Consider the following 20,362-nt stretch of genomic DNA (forward strand, 5'->3'; position numbering starts at 1 on the left):
TACATTATTTTGTGTAAACCAAACGGCATCCACTCAAACTCATACAATCCAATCTGTACAAAACCACCTATCAGAAATCACATAGACCCATTTTTTGCATACCAGCAAATTGTGTAAACCAAACAGCATTCACACAAACTCATACATTCAAAACTATACAAAATACTCTCTTGAGAAATCCTATGGACCCTTCTATGACAGATTTTAAAGGGGAAGTTTAGCCACATTTCAGGATCCCAAATCTCAAGGCCAGAAGTGACAATTATGATTACTTAGCTATAGCCCCCACCGTTAGATACGGCTAGATATCTTTGTGTCCAGAATCCAATCACTGGATGCAGGTGTAGACTGTCTATCAGGTGTAGACTGGGTCACAGATGGACTGCAATATACATTTACATTCTGTAGGGATAGATGCTTTCCTTAAACTCACACACCGATTACTCCCAAATACTGTACTAAAATGGCTTACTAGAGAGGGCAGTGCTGCAGTATATTTTTATGGTAGTCTATATGTTGGATAATCTACATTTATCAGACTACAAGATGCCATAACACTAATTGCATAGAAGAGATAACCTTGGCATTGTCATCGATGTGCATGAATGCATAATAATTAGTGTGCAGCAAGCCGTATGAATCTCAATAAAATTATGGTGATGTGCAAGTTGATAAGGTCTCCCTCCATCTGTTTTAAATAAGTTCCTTGTCTCCCCCCATCTCCTCAAGAATCTAACTGCACCTACTTCAAGTTCTACACTACTGGAGAGAATGCCGTCATCTTCCAGAAGACAACAGAAAAGAGTGAGTCAGCTTGTCCCATGCCCTCTTTCAACCCATGTCTCACCTTGCCCACCCACACTCTTTCTTTCTTCCTCGAGTCTGTCATCTATATTTCACTGGGTCAGCCATTGACTGCAGAGAGTGTCTAAAATGTATTCCTCCTACTCCTTTTCCATTATAGCATTGAAGTCAGTAAGACAGTGTTTCTTCATGGGTCCATGTGGACAAACTGAAATCCTGTTTTTTTCTTGAGCTGTAAACCAGAGGTGTCATGTACCACATTTAAGATGGCCAAATTCTATATCTTTGGATTCATTATGCGCAAAATAAACTATCTTCTGTATTTTTAGTTAGTTTCAATGGGCATGATGCCCTACATGTCAGGAGTGCGACATTTAACATTTCTATTATCCTCTAGGCATGTCAGTAACCCCTAGGGCAGCATTTCCCAAACTCGGTCCTGGGGACCCCAAGGGGTGCACATTTTGTTTTTTGTCCTAGCACTACACAGCTGATTCAAATAATCAACTCATCATCAAGCTTTGATTATTTGAATCAGCTGTGTATTGCTAGGGCAAAAACCAAAACGTGCACTACTTGGGGTCCCTAGGACCGAGTTTGGGAAAAGCTGCCCTAGAGTATGTCAGTGAGGGGATGTACCAGTATCTGTTAGAATTATAAATGGATGCCAGGACCTTACCTTTTTGTAGATTGGCCATTTTGAAGATGGTTTCACTTATGTGGTTACTTTACTTACCTTAGTTGAATGCACTCGTTGCAAGTCACTCTGGATAAGAGGGTCTGCTAAATTACTCAAATGTAAATGTACCTGGTGCCAGTGTACTATGAATAGTGGAATGTACCTGTATCAAGACAATAACCGTTTCTCTCTTCCCAGGTCTGAATGTGGCGGCAGCCATGATGGCCCTCTTCAGTCTCTTCCTGATGGTAATGGGGGCCATATGCATCACCACGGCCCTCAGCAAAGGAGAATCGTTCTTCCTCAAGCCTGCATCGGTTTGCTTCATTCTGTCAGGTGAGTGAGTAGACATATGACAGCCAAGGTGACATACTGTACATGTATAACTACAATGATAAAAGGTTACTATTTTGACATGTCTAATGAGACCATGGGAAGATCTCAAATGCGTACTCCTCACGTCCTCTCTCCTCGTCTCCTCCTCAAAACCCATTGGAGGAGAAGGTCAGAGGGGAGAGACCTCTGGCTTTGTCATCCAATGGGTTTTGAGAAGGAGAAGAGAGGAGAAAGTTGCGGAGAGTCAGGAGTCAGTTAGGAGTCAACCTGTGCATGCAGCAAAAAAAAAGCTACCGGTACTCAACACTTTCAAAAACATATAGCCGTTATTCAAGTGTATCAAGGGAGGGCTCACTAATTAGATATACAGGGCATTAGTCATGGCATCTGTCCAGTCCTGATATACTCTGAGGCTCTGGGAAGTAGATGAGGAAAAGGTCACAGTTATCGATACCACCTCCACCATCCCACCAGTAAGATGTATTTACTAACTCCACACACACCAAGCCCCTGTTATCGCTCTCTTTTGTTCTTTCTCTCTCTCTTTCTCTATCACTCTTTCCTCCTCTCTCTTAGGCCTCCTGATGCTCCTATCTCTTATTCTTTTCAACCAATCGGTCCTCTCCTTCCTAGCCAGTGACCACTCGGTGCCGTTGCATCACGAGTTGTCTTGGTCAGTATCCTGTGTTGGGTGTGCAGGGGCCATTCTTATTTTGGGCGGAATCCTCTTTCTCTTGCTTGCACTACCATTCAGCCCCTGGCGAAAGTGTTTTCCCCCCAAAAATGAAAGTGACAGCTAGTGGCGAGGAGGAGGTATTGCACTTTATCTGTATCGTCTTATAACTGTTGAGAAATGGACAGTATCCTGCAATTTTACATTGAATCATTTGAAGTTGTGTAGAGAGGGGTTCAAGTTGTTCATCGTCTTGAATGTTTTTTCTCTCCTTATTTTGCATAAATCCGTAGGTCATTGAAGGGACACTATACTGCTCTTGACTTATGAAAGGTGAAGAATTAACTCAATGCCTAATTCTTGGGAGAATCAAAGGTGTTAGTTGACAGCAAATGTTTTCTCACATTGCATGTGTAAAATGTTATATGCCGGTATGTTCAAACGTCTCTCCAAGTGTGAAATTCAATTGAATTCAAAATAATTTTAAATGAATTTAACAAAAACAACAGTTTGCAGTTGTGTATTGAATTGGTGAACATTACTTCTTAATTATTTTTGCCCAAACTTTGATGATATTGTGATCGACAGTCTTATTAGAGAGTATAATCCTAAGGATAGTAATTGGGATTCAGATGTATTACATAGAACAAAGGTACAGTACGAAACGTATAGAGTTTCTAGTAAATAAATACATGCACAACCCCATGGTATTGCAATGTTTTTACAACTGCCTTTAATATACAGATGTATATATATCAAAGAGACAATAGCCTCTAAAATCCAAATGTTTTCAGACCTCAAAGGTAATATCAAGATTAGTCTACGTCCCAGGCCATCATGTTTTGTAGATTCAGTTATATGCCACAACATAAAAGTAATGAACCATGTAAATTCCAGATCTGCGGTGCTTATGTTATTCATGAATTTGTGTAGCATCCCTACCGATGGCGTGGGATGTGTGGACTCATATTAAATATTAGACTACTTTCGAGGTCTGAAAACATCTGACAAATTTTGATTTTGCAGTCTAATGTCCCTTAACATTTTAGATACACCATCTGCTCTTGGTGTGTGGGTGACTATATTATAGAAATAGCAATAAATTATTAAAGCGGCACTGCCTAAAAACATCTCTGCCTGAAAGGACAGGCAATTTCATCGTAAACCTTATTAAAGAGGTAAAGTGCTACAATGTTGCAGCATTTAGCTACTAACCAGGTATATAAGGTTGCATTGTAAATACACTATTCAAAGTCATATGAGCCTTCAGTGTTGTAAATTAATAACGTAAAAACATTTCATGTGTTGAGTGTAACCCAAATGTCACACGTTTATACTGTAAGATTTTTCTTTCAAGAGAGATACTTGTCAGAGGTATTCTGTGCATATCGGTATTTCAATGGGTATTGGAAGGTGAATTGTGTCTGTGGTTTTCATTGGAAATAATTGTGTATGTAAGACTTGATTTAATTATTAAATGTGAAGACAACATATCCCTTTCTTGTGCTTTTTTTCTGTATTTTTTCCACTCCTCCCTCCTCCATCGTTCATCTCTCCATCATCTTAAACACACATTCAGTCACCATCTTGACCTCTTTCCAGCTTTCTCTGTCTCCACTGTCTCCCACATGTTGGCACCCTCCGCCGCTAAATTTAGAGCGTGGCGAATACTGCTGAAGTGGTTATAAGAAACACAAACCTTGGATTCAAACTGTGATCCCCATCTCCAACATCGTCCAATTCAAACAAACCCCCCACCTCCCCCACCACCACCTCAGCCCACCCTTCCAACAGGTTTTTATTCCATCTCGCTTGCCGAAGTCAGTCTGGTCTGGTCCTCATGTAGGCCTATCATGTGTCTCTATAAATGCCACACACACTGTCACTCATGTCTCACCCCGCCTGGTGGCTGCTCCTGTGGGACGGGGTCCAGACGATTGGTGGTGGGGTCTATGCTGTGTTAACCTCTACCCCCGTTCTCCCCCCTCCTGTCCTGGCCCACTTCGCATGCAGCCCTGAAACACGAACCAACCATCGCTAGACACCTGACACTCGGCCCAAGCTGTATATTTAGATGTTAATCGCTTTCAAATGGAGCCGTTGCTCGCTTCTGAAAGAGTGTGTGTGTGGGGGTCCGGAGGTGGGAGTGTTTCTCTGAATTCCTGTTGTTGAAGTGTGTGTGCATGTCGGTGTGGGTATGTGAAGTGATTGTGTCTGATTGTTTACAATGCATTTGCTTTCAAGTGTGTATAGCCTGTAAATGCTTGAGTCCGGGTGAGTGTGTGTGTGATGGTGATCATGGGTGTTACGACCTTTTGTGTATGTGTGTGTCAGCAAGGATCAAGAGGTAATAAGAAGAACTGGCCTCTCTTGACGTTACCAAAAAAGAAGAGGCCCGGCCACCTCATAACTCACCTTGTTATGATGGTAGCACTGAGCCAGCAGGGTTTACAGGTCTCCTATCCACGCCACTGGTCCCTCTTCCACTTGGGGTGCTTTCTGGGGACGAGGTGCACGTTGACATTTTTCACACTATCATGCCAACCCAACTCAATATATTTTCTTTTCACATTCTCCTTTATAGCACGGTTCCAGCAACTGTGATTGATGCGTAACCAGACCAGCACAGTGCATAGTTGCTTTCTGAGGGCAACAGACCCACAGAGACTGCAGCACCAGGGTCGTGTTCAGTAGGGGGAAAACATTTGGAAACATTTTGAAACAGGGAGATATTACCTGACCTTGTCCAATAAGAAACACACTAATGTTTTAAAACGTTTTGCTAAAGTGTGCCCTACTGAACACAACACAGGGCTCCCCAAAGAGAAAGGACTAATTCAACTCCCCAACTAAATCACACATTAACTGTGCACTCCATGCTGTTGAACAAATAGAGCATCCCCCTCCCTCCCTAGCTCTCTTCCTCCTCCAAAGTCATTACTTTAATGAGATTAAACAGTCACTTTCCCCCTGGACAGATCGTCATCATCATTTCCATCCCAAGAGTGAAGAGATTCAGTGTTATTCAATTATTATTAATTAACTGCCGTTGTAGTCATGTGTTAAGGAAATCTGCTGCTTTCCTGGGCCTGCATCTCTTAGCCTCAGCTTTCATCTACGTGACCTCTGACCTCTGACCCAATATCTACTGGACAATCAAGGTCACCTGTTGAGGTATTGAAGAGACATTACACTCCAAAATCAAGTTTTTCAGATGTTTTCTGTTACCTCAAAAGGGGTCTTCTGTTGAAATGAGTACATGTCCGATGCTATCTGTTTTGTAGCTCCAACTATATGAATGGAAAAGATGAGCGCCATGTAATTACCAGATATGCGGTGGCAAACATTTTGGCATTCATTTGTTGTATTACCATCTTGGTTAGATGTTAAATAACACACTCCACACAACACATTTTCATATATAAGTTTATTGAATATATTTTTTGTATTTATTTTTGAGGCTCAGAATTGTGTATTGCTTAAACATCACAAATGTCCTTAGTTTGATTCATGTGCAGTAGAGTAGAAATATCATGTATCATGAAGAGATCGTTGTCTTCTTCAGTCACAGGATCACAGGTTTTCAGCCCCCTAACCCCAAGGTAGGCCCTTTAATGCAGCGGTTCTTAACTGGTTTTGCCTCGGGACCCAAATTAAACCAGATTATCCCAGTCGCGATCCAATATTCGCATAGTGTAAAAAAACAAACGCCAAAATGTAATCTGGAATTTCTTTTTTATGCTATATTCATAGTAATTGTAGCAAATTATATGACTAAGGAAATAAGTCAATTTTGCCCATATTCTTTATGAAGAATGTTGATAAGCTCACTGGTTTGAGACCACAAAATCAACCAAATCCGCTAAATAGCCCTGCTAGCTCTATTTTGAAAATACTATGATTGAAGAAAAATATTTAAGAGATTCAATTATTTAATCACTTACTACCTGGTTTTAGTTGTTTAGTCATTTAAGTTCAGACTGCGACCCATTCAAAGCCTCCCGTGACCCAAATTTGGGTCGCGACCCATCAGTTGAGAATCGCCGCTTTAAAGAATAACATTAAGAATATATACCATTGCTAAAATAAATAGATTCATATAAAGTCTATAATCTAATACACTTGTCAGGAACAATAAAAACACAGATTAGGCTATGTTGGTTATATCCGTATTAGCAAACAAAAATAATAGCCTTAAAAATGTGATAATAACAATAAGTATAACAATAATAATAATAATAGCGACTTATTATTAATATTAATAATAAATAAAATATATTTAAAATAAAATATAAATACAATATTACACTCATATTTTCACACATGCTTTCCACATGACACCATCGGATTAAGTGTGATGGAGCTAGAAATCAATGAAAATTCTCAACTTTACAGAAATACAAAAATACAAAAATCATAGTTCAAAATGTTCAAATTTACCCTGCATTTACAAATACGAGAATAAAAACAACAGCAATGTGATCATATTCAAGAAGTTACAATCTTTACAGTCTTGTAACCTGGCTATGATAATCAAGCACTCGGAATGATATATTGTGCATTTCAGAATGAATATATACTGAATAATATTGTTAATAATACATTTGATATTCTAGTCAGTGGAATAGATGTATTCAGAGTAGTCAAAAACAGACTGGAATGGCCAATTATTCTCGTTCAGTTATCTTACATTTTTCTACGGCCCTTTTTGGCAACACTTTACAGAAGCCCTGTCATACAGTCCTCAAACGATCAATGTCATAATCAGTCATAAACACGAATACATTAGGTAATCAAACACTAGTATGTCGCATACAGCAAGTATGTGCAAGCTAACTATGGGTACTAGCTAACTAGAGAATTGAGGCCACTGTATAAGCCGTCATGACCATGTTAAGGCAGTTGTCAAGAATTTACACTAGTTGTCCTGACTGCTTATAAAAGTTATTACGTATGGCAGCGAAAAGTAGGCTGTACGACAGGGAGTTACTATAAAGCGTTACTCGCCATTTTGCCCTCCACCTCCATGGCTCTTGCTCCTATCTCAGAGGCTCACACTGGCGTGGTTCTCCTGTTCAGCGTGTCCGAGTCGGTGTCCCTGTTCCGTTTGCCCCCCAGGCGGTCCAGGGTGCCCATGCCCCTCTCTCTCTCCATGGTGCCGGTGGGTAGAGGTGGCTGTTGGGGGGCAGGCCCGGAGGACGACAAGGTATTCAGGGGCGCAATAGCAGTGGCGCCGGCCGCGGCATTCTGGCCCACCGCAGAGAGGTTGGACTTGGAGAGAGAAGGCAGCGTGCCGCTCATCATCACCCCCACTTCCTCTTTGGGGAAGTAGTTGTGCAGCTGGTAGAGGGAGGCCCGGTCCCCCGTGCCGTAGAGGGGGGGCCCACCGCCACCAAGACTCCCCATCTTGGAGTCCCGGGTCAGGGTATACATGGAGATATCACCCCCTACTCCTCCACCAGGATGGTGCGGGTTGGGCAGGGTGGCCACGGAGAAAGGCGGAGCAGATGGCGGTAATGCAAAACACTTGGCGCCTGTGGGTGAGGTGTCGCAGGGGGAGCCAGGCGGGTCGGTAGAGTGAGAGCTGGAGCGGGAGCGCCGGCGGAAGCGGTAGCTGGGAAGGCGGAGCATGGCGTGCGTGGTGCTCTTCAAGAGTTCGGTGCGAGAGCGGCAGCGCAGCTCCTTGTTCTTCTCGATGTAGATGTTGACGGCCAGGACGCCCACCATCTCAGCCAGGATGAAGGAGAGGCCTCCGAAGTAGAAGGACCAGCCGTACGAGTAATGCCACTTCTTGTCCTCGTCCTTCTTGGGTGAGATGTCGCTCAGCGCCGCAGAGATGTACACGATCACGCCAATGATGTTGCTCAGGCCTGGGGGAAAGAGAGAGAGGAGGTGAGAGGTGTGAAAAGCTCTGTGAGATATAGACTAGATTATAAACTGGGTGGTTAAAACCCTGAATGCTGATTGGGTGACAGCTGTGGTATATCAGACCGTATACCACGGGTATGACAAAACATTTATTTTTACTGCTCTAATAACGTTGGTAACCAGTTTATAATAACAATAAGGCACCTCTGGGGTTTGTGTTATATGGCCAATTTACCACGGCTAAGGGCTGTATCCAGGCACTTTGCGTTGCGATCTTGCATAAGAACAGTCCTTAGCCGTGGTATATTGGCCATATACCAAACCCCCTCGGGCCTTATTGCTTAAATATAATATGCCATTGATTTTCTCTGAGGTTTCCATAGGGGATGGGGGAATGGCTCTAAACAAACCATCTCTACTTGATTACTTCTCTTGTGCAATGTCTCAGTGACCCATATCTTCACTCAGGAGGTAATATATGCCATAATACTAAATAAACAATCTTTATCACTACTGCTGTGTTGTGCCTCGTTGACCTGAGTCTCCACTCAACGGATGATATATGTGGGAAATCTAAGCCGCAACCAATATCATTAACATTAAATGAGTTATGGGGAGGGAAAAACAACACAAAGTTGAACATCATGGATGGATGAAATTATGAGGATCATTATATTATCCTTGATAATAACACTATTTACCAGTCAAAAAATGAGAATTAGTTCAGAGACCGTTGAGAACATTTAAGGCAGAGTAGGGCTATTGCATTACATCTGAACAAGAGGAAAATAAATATGCGACACCATTGAGCATGATTTTAACTCCAGGACTAGGCTTCATCTGTGTCCGGGAAACCATCCCCATGTGTCCTGAGTAATAGAGAAACAGTCAAGAACAAGACACCAGCGCCTTACCAGCAGCCACAAACAGGATGCCTCCTCCTAGGATGATGTTCCTCTTGCTTTTGTAGAAGCTGCTGGATGCAACACACATCGCCCCCATCAGGAGGAGTATAGCACTCAGGATGGGGAAGATACTGGAGGCTCGGACCACACCTGCAGACGGATGGGGGTGAAATTGTCCTTAGTTGCTGATCAGTTTTATGTTGACAGTGGTTGGTGGTTATAGTTATCATTTGGGGATTCTAGATCCTAGCTGGTCCTAGATCTGTGCCTATGGGTATCTTCTACCTGGAGCTCTGCTTAGATATTTCTTCCTATCCTCTGATAATATTGGAAGCGACTGCAACCTTGGTGGTGTCATGGTGTCATAACCTGCTGAGCGTAGCAAAAATATATTAAAGATGAATGATTCAAGCTGAAGTTGTGAAGGTGACTTTTCAGGCTGCATATGTGACATTGTCACCATCTGGAGTAAAGTAATATGCTACAATAAGCATTTACAGTATTTTGTAACACCTTACATAAATGATTAAATGTATCTTACATTCTAATTCCAACCAATGTTCTGGTTTGGTTGGAATATCCTGTTGCTTTGTCATAATTCCCTGCACCTGGGAATTCACTGATGCGGTTTCCCAGGTTTTGCTTTTCAATTCGACATCACATCTCTCTAGTGACATCCTCCCACTGCCCACGTCCCCTTACTCACGCAGGAGATACTCTGCTGCATCTTGATCATAGTCTGCATCGTCCGGGAAATGATTGATCTGAGAGCACACTCCTCTCTTCAGCCCTGAGAGAGAGAGAGAGAGAGAGAGAGAGAGAGAGAGAGAGAGAGAGAGAGAGATACAGAAAGATGGGAGAGAGATTAGAGAGAGAGAGAGAAATACAGAAAGATGGGAGAGAGATTAGAGAGAGAGAGAGAAATACAGAAAGATGGGAGAGAGATTAGAGAGAAATACAGAAAGATGGGAGAGAGATTAGAGGGAGAGAGATGAGAGAGAGAGAGAGAGAGAGAGAGAGAGAGAGAGAGAGAGAGAGAGAGAGAGAGAGAGAGAGAGAGAGAGAGAGAGAGAGAGAGAGAGAGAGAGAGAGATACAGAAAGATGGGAGAGAGATTAGAGAGAGAGAGAGAGAGAGAGAGAGAGAGATTAGAGAGAAATACAGAAAGATGGGAGAGAGATTAGAGAGAGAGAGGGAGAGAGAGGGAGAGAGATGAGAGAGAGAGAGAGAGAGAGAGAGAGAGAGAGAGAGAGAGAGAGAGAGAGAGAGAGAGAGAGAGAGAGAGAGAGAGAGAGAGAGAGAGAGAGAGAGAGAGAGAGAGAGAGAGAGAGAGAGAGAGAGAGAGAGAGAGAGAGAGAGAGAGAGAGAGAGAGAGAGAGAGAGAGAGAGAGAGAGAGAGAGAGAGAGAGAGAGAGAGAGAGAGAGAGAGAGAGAGAGAGAGAGAGAGAGAGAAAGATGGGAGAGAGATTAGAGAGAGAGAGAGAAATACAGAAAGATGGGAGAGAGATTAGAGAGAGAGAGAGAAATACAGAAAGATGGGAGAGAGATTAGAGAGAGAGAGAGAAATACAGAAAGATGGGAGAGAGATTAGAGAGAAATACAGAAAGATGGGAGAGAGATTAGAGGGAGAGAGATGAGAGAGAGAGAGAGAGAGAGAGAGAGAGAGAGAGAGAGAGAGAGAGAGAGAGAGAGAGAGAGAGAGAGAGAGAGAGAGAGAGAGAGAGAGATACAGAAAGATGGGAGAGAGATTAGAGAGAGAGAGAGAGAGAGAGAGAGATTAGAGAGAAATACAGAAAGATGGGAGAGAGATTAGAGAGAGAGAGGGAGAGAGAGGGAGAGAGATGAGAGAGAGAGAGAGAGAGAGAGAGAGAGAGAGAGAGAGAGAGAGAGAGAGAGAGAGAGAGAGAGAGAGAGAGAGAGAGAGAGAGAGAGAGAGAGAGAAATACAGAAAGATGGAAGAGAGATTAGAGAGAGAAACAGATATCAGCTATCTGGGGCTTGGTGTTTGGACATATTAAGTATTCATTTGAATCCCTTTCCAAGTCGGTTAAAATAGCTCAAACACAATGTATTTTTCATGACAGTCATATGAACCACAACCCCCTGTACTCAGAGGAAAACAACAGACCAAATCAACTAAAACTAACTATAATAATCAATAATCAAGGAGTCATAATCAGTGGTTTCAGAATGTTGAGCAGCCACCACAAATATTATATAAAATGGTTGTGTTGTTGTCCTCTTTTGTTGAAGCTGTCTATTGCAAATGGAGAACCACTCCATCAGACTATCACCACTGACTCATCGCTCATAATTGGCCTCTTTGACATTCGCTAGTCTCGCATAGCCATACCTCCAAAATCACATCATTGTCACGCCAGGTTCTCGATGAGGCTAGTTGCAATAGGGTAAAAATGTGAATGTTTGGTCATGTTAGATAAGCGACTCTTGAAATGAGCCTTCTCCTCCTGACTGTCTGCCACTGCCCACTGGATGTCCTCTGAATCAGTGGAGGCTGATTAGGTGAGGACAGCTCATAATAATGGCTGGAATGGAGTGTAATGGCTGGAATTGAGTGGTATCAAACACATGAAAACGATGTGTTTGATACCATTCCATTCACCCCATTCCATCCATTATTATGAGCCATCCTCCCCTCAGCAGCCTCCACTGCTCTGAATGCACTCATCCAGGACGCACTGTGTAAAACCGTGTCTTTCATGGTTGAGCTGCTCATCAGCGTCATCAGAAAAAAAACACACTAACACGGTACGACCAACACATACACTTTTGTACATTCACACGCACACGCACATAAACAAGTGTACAAACACACACACAGGCAGCAGTGGTGTGTATTAATGGATGCCAAGCGAAGCCAGGGTTCCCCAAAAAATAATCATAATAATAATTCATTTCTCTTTCGTCTCTGTTCCGGAATTTTCCTTCAATTCGCAAGAGGCTGAATGTACACTACATTACCAAAAGTATGTGGACACCTGCTCGTCGAACATCTCATTCCAAAATCATGGGCATTAATATGGAGTTGGTCCCCCCTTTGCTGTTATAACAGCCTCCAATCTTCCAGGAAGGCTTTCCACTAGATGTTGGAACATTGCTAGGGGGACTTGTTTCCATTCAGCCACGAGCGTTAGTGAGGTTGGGCACTGATGTTGGGCGATTAGGCCTGGCTCGGTCAGCGTTCCAATTCATCCCAAAGGTATTAGATGTGGTTGAGGTCAGGGCTCTGTGCAGGCCAGTCAAGTTCTTCCACACTGATCTCAACAAACCATTTCTGTATGGACCTCGCTTTGTGCACAAGGGCATTGTCATACTGAAACAGGAAAGGGCCTTTCCTGTTGCCACAAGGTTGGAAGCACAGAATCATCTAGAATATCACTGTATGCTGTAGCGTTAAGATGTCCCTTCACTGGAACTAAGGGGCCTAGCCCGAACCATGAAAAACAGCCCCAGACCATTATTCTTCCTCCACCAAACTTTACAGTTGGTACTATGCATTGGGGCAGGTAGCATTCTCCTGGCATCCGCCAAACCCAGATTCGTCCATTGGACTGCCAGATGGTGAAGCGTGATTCATCACTCCAGAGAACAAGTTTCTACTGCTCCAGAGTCCAATGGCGGCAAGCTTTACAACACTCCAGCAGACGCTTGGCATTACGCATGGTGATCTTAGGCTTGTGTGCGGCTGCTCGGCCATGGAAACCCATTTCATGAAGCTGTTGATGAACAGTTATTGTGCTGACGTTGCTTCCAGAGGCAGTTTTGAACTCTGTAGTGAGTGTTGCAACCGAGGACAGACTATTTTTACGCGCTATGCGCTTCAGCACATGGCAGTCCTGTTCTATGAGCTTGTGTGGCCTACCACTTCGCGGCTGAGCCGTTGTTGCTCCTAGACGTTTCCACTTCACAATAACAGCACTTACAGTTGACCGGAGCAGCTCTAGCAGGGCAGAAATTTGACGAAATGACTTGTTGGAAAGGTGGCATCCTATGACGGTCAATAAGCTCTTCAGTAAAGCCATTCTATTGCTAGTGTTTGTCTATGGAGATTGCATGGCGGTGTGGACGATTTTATACACCTGTCAGCAACGGGTGTGGCTGAAATAGCCGAATCCACTAATTTCAAGAGGTGTTCACATATGTTTGTATATATAGTGTATCTCACCGGAGAAAGCATCAGAGCGAGCAAAATAAATTCACACATTGTGCTCCTGCCCTGAGTGGATGGAAGTTCAATATGTAGCTAGATGTAGAAGACTAACGTTAACTATATACTGAACTAAAATATAAACGCAACATGCAACAAAGATTCAAAGATTGTACTGAGTTACAGTTCATATAAGGAAATCAGTCAATTGAAATAAATTCATTAGGCCCTAATCAATGGAATTCACATGACTGGGAATGTTGGTCACAGATAACTTTTAAAAAAGGTGCGTGGATCAGAAAACCAGTCAGTATCTGGTGTGACCACCATTTGCCTCATGCAGCGCAACACATCTCCTTCGCATAGAGTTGATCAGGCTGTTGATTGTGGCCTGTGGAATGTTGTCCCACTCCTCTTCAATGGCCATGCGAAGTTGCTGGACATTGGCGGGAACTGGAACACGCTGTCGTACACGTCAATCCAGAGCATCCCAAACATGCTCAATGGGTGACATGTCTGGTGAGTATGCAGGCCATCGAAGAACTGGGACATTTTCAACTTCTAGGAATTGTATACAGATCCTTGCGACACGGGGCCGTGCATTATCATGCTGAAACATGAGGTGATGGCGGTGGACACCATACACGTGGTCTGCGGTTGTGAAGCCGGTTGGACATACCGCCAAATTCTCTAAAACGATGTTGGAGGTGGCTTATGGTGGAGAAATGAACATTACATTCTAGTAGACATTCCTGCAGTCAGCATGCCAATTGCACGCTCCCTCAAAACTTGAGGCATCTGTGGCATTGTGCCGTGTGACAAAACTGCACATTTTAGAGTGGCCTTTTATTTTCCCCAGCACAAGGTGCACCTGTGTATAGATCATGCTGTTTAATCAGCTCCTTGATATGCCACACCTATCAGGTAGATTATCTTGGCAAAGGAGAAATGCTCACTAACAGGAACGTAAACAAATTTGTGCACAAAATTTGAGAGAAATACGGTTTTTGTGCGTATGGAACATTTCTGGGATCTTTTATTTCAGCTCATGAAACATGGGACCAACACTTTACATGTTGCTTTTATCTTTTTGTTCAGTGTAATAGCTAATGTTGCCCATTAATGGCAGTTAGGCTAGTGAACAAGCATTTTAGCCAGGTAGCCTAGGACAACAAAAAATGAAAGCGTGTACTGTATGAAAGAGTGATAGGCCATTTCTTCAACATGAAAGAGAGGAGGATGGCATTGGCGTTTCTCTACAAGTAGGGTGAGTCAACATGGTTTTCTACTTGCACGAACATGCACACACACACACACACACACAGAAATCAGAACCATGGACAGCCACATCATATTTAGGTTACGTTGACTGGACTAAATTGTTTTTGGTATCTTTTAGTTGTCACTGTATTAGACTAAGCATAGGTGATTTGATGATGTTGAAATGTTGAAGTTGAAATGGTGCTGGAATAGTGGAGGCAGCTCCAGTTTTCTTTGCAACTCTCCATGGTTCTAAATCAATAGTTGTTTAGTGGTCTGAAAATGTCAGAAACATTAACTTGCTTGACCATGCTGTAGGTCATGTAAGGGTTTGTTACACGCAATATGCTTTGTGGACTTCACCGGACAGATGTTGCTCTCCGGTTTTGTGATGAAACAAAGCTGTGGTGTAATTTATTCTGCTACTGTATCTTCTTATTGTCTCGGCCTTAGGCCTCTATATGACGGTGGCAAGGCATATGAACTAACAGGTTATAGAGCAAACCGCAGCAGTGAATGCCCAGCTTTTTTGGGGCTTCCCCAGTGATTTTACCCACGCACTGCTACTGATAGGCATATATGTAAACACACTGAGCCAAACACGGTGATCCACCCACACATACACACACACACACACACACACACACACACACACACACACTGAGCCATTCATCTGACCCCACCAAAACTCTGGAAATACACTGGACCCCCCATCACCCCTCCCCCTCCACACTCACACCTCCCCACACGCATCTAGTCTTCCCCTTACCCTCCAGACAGCAGATCCTCCAGAGGCCAGAGTGGGTGAGGGCTCCAGGGTCTTTCTTGTCCTTGTTGTTGGGGTCGTCCTGGGAGGAGTTGGCCGTGCTGTTGCAGATGAAGGCCCGTGCGTACAGCCAGTAGTCCGTCCCGATGGCCACCGCCATCAGGGAAAAGGCTGCAAACGCCCCCAAAGTGGTGAGGACAACCTGGATCCCCTTCTCCCACCACACCATGACTGGGCCGGAGAGAGGGAAGAGAGAGAGGGAGGAGAGAGCGGGATGGAGAAAGAGGAGAGTTGGTTAAAATGGTAAGGACACCTGAAAAGCTATAAATCAAGAGCATTGTCTTGAATGGTGTGGGTTTGTTGGGTGTTTCCAAGGTAACAACTGAATGTAAATGTACCCGATATTGAGCTGGATGTCCAAAACCTGGTGTCTCGCTTTCATTTCAATTCAATAGGACTTTGTTAATCCCAGAGGGCCAATTAGAAAGGCATTGTCAGTGCTTTGTCTTTCTGATGACTTGGAATTGTTTAAATACAAAAGCCATTTTCGAAAAGGGCAAAAAGACTTCAGTCTAGTCTAGTTACAGAATAATGACTTGGGTAAATCATATTGTTGTCTTTTGAATCTAGGCATCTGTTAAGTGTGTCTTTGCTTAAGTGTGTGTGTGTGTGTGTGTGTGTGTGTGTGTGTGTGTGTGTGTGTGTGTGTGTGTGTGTGTGTGTGTGTGTGTGTGTGTGTGTGTGTGTGTGTGTGTGTGTGTGTGTGTGTGTGTGTGTGTGTGTGTGCGCGCGCGTGTGTGAAGTGTGTTTCACCTTGGGGCATGCCCCTGCCTTTTGCCTCCATGTCTGCAGCTTGCTGTTCCTCGTCAGCGAAGAGTGCACCTTCAGAGTCCCCTCTGTCCAAGCAGCATCCATCGACCGCGCTCCCTCTCTCGTTTCCTCTCTTCTCTCTCGTTCCCCTGTGTCTCTCTCTCTCTCTGCTCCCTTGTTCTTCCTCTCTCACACTCTCTGGTTCGTCTGTATGTGAGCGTGGGTCCGCAACTCAAGGTTCCGTCCCTTTTCTCAGTGGGTGGTCATGGCACTGGCAGGCATCTCAGCGTTGCTCCTGTGGGGAGAAGAAGACAAAATAAAGGATTGAATAAATTAATGTGACGTGAGAGGGAAGCCAAGTAAAATGATAACCTTACAAAAATATAAATCATTAATAAAATTGGGTTTGTACATTCTGCGATGACAGACCAGAAAGGAAAGAAGCTTATCCGTTTCCACATTTCACACTGAGAGAGGGATATATAAAGCAAGAGGGAGCGGGAAAGAAGTGAGAGAGCGTGCTCTATCCATTGCCATGGCAACAGCGAATTCTAAAGTCTAGGACGGAACTGAACACGGTGAGCGAGAAGCGAGTGGGGGGTGAGGGGCAGCTGAAACAGCTGAGGGGATTTTGCCGACATTAAACCAAATATAAATACTGATGCTGAAGACCTCAATATAATATATATTTTTAATAACGTGAGTCATTGCAAAGCCATGATAAAATATGCTGAATCCTTTACCTCTAAAAGTCGAAGTCGTTAATTGTTTTTAGATGGTCATATCATGGATCATTTAGATATTTGATTTTACATTTTAGGTATCCCAAATAATAATATTTGATAAAATATTGAATTTGGCCTTTACTACTATAGCCCATAGAAACCCATTCATAAATGGCAAAAAGACAGTCACAAAATGTATCATGAGGAATAATGTTTTGAAGTGTCTGTCATATAGGCCTATCGAGGAGATATAAGAAAAAAAATTGACACATATTTAACCCCTTATTTTTGTTGCCACAAAACTACCTCCATACATTGGTGTGTATGGGTTACTTTCAGACTAGTGGGGGTCATAGAGCATCGTGTTCGTGAGAGTCTACCCATTCCATAGTGGGTTCATATTAGTTTGTCGCTCAAACAGTTCGGATGCTACAGACATTTTCGTGAGAAGACCGATTTTCGGGATGTCTCATGGTCTGACAAACATCGCTGTAGCTCGGCCACCTTCCACCACAGATACGAAAGGCCAACATAGGCGGATGTGGTGGATTGAGACACAGCCCATACAAAAAACCTTAAACTGACGGATTTTGATGGTGATTTTTTAATGATGTTACTTAGATTGAAGCACGGGTGCGTCAATAGACTCTTTAAACTGTACTGTTCAATTAAGGAAGTAATCAAGAACATTCAGATGATGACAAGCTCTTCGATCAGTATGATTATTTAGTTGAGCTATCATATGCTGTGTGTGTGCATCTTCGGTATCATAAGCTGAAAATGTACGTACAGTATGATTAATGAGCAGCGAATACATTTGTGTTTACAGTAATTACGTACAATGCAATTGTTTCTATATTACATTATGTGATGGATGCAGCATGCATCAAATGATTCCGTTTACTGCAGTAGGAGCATTGTAATTATAATATAATAGACCAAAAGTTAGGTGATAGTCATCTAACAGTGGTTTATGACTCACAATTTCTACCCAAGTTTCTTTCTAATAATAACGTTTGTTCAATCTATACCTATTGAAACTCGTTTGAATCATACACAGATGATTTTCCTCCAAATCAAAACCAATAGAAGATTTTTGTTTCTATAGTTGTTTCTGTATGTACTGTTTAGAAAACAAGTAACCCAGATGCACAGATATGGAAGAAATGTTGCCATCGGCAACATAAACACAGGAAGCTGATAAAGGAAGAGATCTGATTCAAGGACAAACTAGAACCGCATACTGAAATGCATGAACATACAGCTTTGGGGTATATGTGGCACTAAATGATGAGTGATTGGGGAGATTCGGTAAGAATATAACATTGTAGAGTGAACAAAGGGTATGGGCCCAACAACAAGAGGATAACCTTGATATTAATTGCACATTTATCCACACGGTGTATATTACATTTCATTAAAAACATTGTGCACAAAGACACACACACACACACACACACGTGCAGAAGCACACACAGAGATGCACACTTTCCTTATCTTTGGTCTGAATCCTGAACAGTCACCTGACTTACATACTGTATTTATGTTTACATACTGTATGTATGTAAAGTTTATTGTCAGTAAAGAAGAACTGTGTGGCAAAAGTTGAGGAGAGGCAAGTAGCTCTGAATACTTACTGTGTGTGTGTGTGTGCATGTGTGCTTGAAATCATAAAGCAGAACCATTGCATTGATAAGGCTATTGCTATCTGTGAAAAGAAATGCACGACACCCTGGTTAAGCAATTATGCAATGATACATTCTGTTTATTAACACAAATATCACTTGCGACACCAGCAGAGAGAGAGAGAAACACGCCAGGTTAAGACACCTGACAAAATCAGATTTTAAATAAGATGTTGAGTTATTAACAGCTTTTGAGTAGTCTCTATTCAGTCTGAACACAGTTGATGTACAATAGGAATATTTGAGTGCTTTGCTTACTTAAATAGTCTCAAGGCTATTAATTTGGACATAGCTGTCATTGTACAAAGTAGGCTACATTTCTGTGTAAACATTAAATAAATATGTATTTTTCCAAAAGAATAAATGCAATATTGTTTTTAAAAAAAACATATAGGTTAATTATGTGCTAATACTGTAAAAGGCTAATACTGTAGGCTAATACTGTAAAAACGTAATACTAATTATGTACCTGGAACTGCTCTGCAAACACATCCCTCTTTTTATCATGGAAATATAATAGACTATTGAAAGCATATCATATGCATATTGCATACTATCCTTATTATAATTCTAAAGATGATTATGGAAAGAATATTGCTCAATGTTTTACCTGTAATTGTTGAACTTCTGCGGTGGTGACCGTGGACCGACTCTGGATGCGAGGCATGGGCAAGAGACGTGAGAAAGAACCGTAGATATTGCAAGAAGAGAATGAACGAAACGACGTCGAGGGATGTGGTGGGAGTTGGAGGAGGGGGGAGAGTGAGTGAAAAATGTGTTTTTGAATAATAGGTCAAATCCATTGGTCAAATCAGACGTTTAATTCCTTTCATTATAACAGCATTTATAATAAACATGATTGCATAAATTACTAGGTTATACATTATTTTATTATTATGAAAAGAATATATCGAGGCTTATTTGGGCTCCCGAGTGGTGCAGCGGTCTAAGGCACTGCATCTCAAGTGCTTGAGGCGTCACTACAAACCTCCTGGTTCGATTCCAGGCTGTATCACAACCGGCCGTGAAATAGGAGTCCCATAGGGCGGCGCACAATTGACCCAGCGACGTCCGGGTTTGGCCGGTGTAGGCCTTCATTGTAAATAAGAATTTGTTCTTAACTGACTTGCCTAAGTTAAATAAATTATGGAGGGGGGTTATATGAACGTAATGCCAGTCTCAAGTGGATTTATTACTTCTACTTTCTTTAAAAAATGCCTTAGGATTAGCTATATAAAATGCATAGCCACGTTTGACAGGTGCTACTGCGAAAAGGTTTGAGAAAGAGTTTAATGGAAAAGGTTTGTATCCAATCATGTTGAAGCGCGCCAATTTTGGCAGTGAAGTCACAAGACAGCTTCTCACACATGTGCAATCAACTTGTTACAACAGCGGTCCTCACCATTTACTAAAGAAATCAGCCAACAATTTCTAATTTGATACCGGAAAAACATTGAAGCCAAGAAGTACATTAAAATAAGTATATTAAATTATGACATCACTCACCTGCGTTCACCATACAGAACATAGAATTAGGAGTTAGAATACTAGAATGGACATTAACATTCTTAAGGTGGTATAAAGGTCAGCCAATTTGGTCAGAGAGTTAGTCAGTCATGGTTTGCCAGTGCTGTGATAAGATATTGTGTAAAATAATTAATTGGAAAAATTCATCCGCACTGTA

General features: G+C 42.4%; 2 protein-coding genes across 4 annotated transcripts in view; one reads left to right on the forward strand and one right to left on the reverse strand.

Moving 5' to 3' along the window:
- Positions 1–3,985, forward strand: part of LOC121571538 (voltage-dependent calcium channel gamma-6 subunit) — a 44,091-nt gene extending 40,106 nt beyond the window's left edge. For both annotated transcript variants that reach the window (XM_041883057.2, XM_041883056.2), the window contains exons 3-5: positions 730–804; positions 1,682–1,819; positions 2,396–3,985. In XM_041883057.2, the coding sequence (XP_041738991.1) occupies positions 730–804; positions 1,682–1,819; positions 2,396–2,619 (437 nt within the window). In that variant the 3' untranslated portion in view covers positions 2,620–3,985. The remainder of the gene's footprint in view (positions 1–729; positions 805–1,681; positions 1,820–2,395) is intronic.
- A 1,964-nt stretch (positions 3,986–5,949) lies between these two features.
- Positions 5,950–19,374, reverse strand: LOC121571537 (voltage-dependent calcium channel gamma-4 subunit-like). Of its 2 annotated transcripts, none has more exons than XM_041883054.1 (6): positions 19,289–19,374; positions 16,272–16,563; positions 15,462–15,689; positions 9,972–10,055; positions 9,275–9,415; positions 5,950–8,362 (listed from the first exon to the last, which is right to left on the reverse strand). In XM_041883054.1, exons 2-6 carry the CDS (start codon positions 16,300–16,302, stop codon positions 7,545–7,547), a joined length of 1,302 nt encoding a protein of 433 aa, XP_041738988.1. In that variant the 5' UTR covers positions 16,303–16,563; positions 19,289–19,374; the 3' UTR covers positions 5,950–7,544. The 2 variants fall into 2 exon arrangements, with proteins under 2 accessions (XP_041738988.1, XP_041738989.1); XM_041883055.1 differs by lacking the exon at positions 19,289–19,374 and adding an exon at positions 16,681–16,766.
- Between the last annotated feature and the right edge of the window lie 988 nt (positions 19,375–20,362).

The sequence above is a fragment of the Coregonus clupeaformis genome, chromosome 8 (assembly GCF_020615455.1).
Source record: "Coregonus clupeaformis isolate EN_2021a chromosome 8, ASM2061545v1, whole genome shotgun sequence".
Classification (NCBI taxonomy): Eukaryota; Metazoa; Chordata; class Actinopteri; order Salmoniformes; family Salmonidae; genus Coregonus; species Coregonus clupeaformis.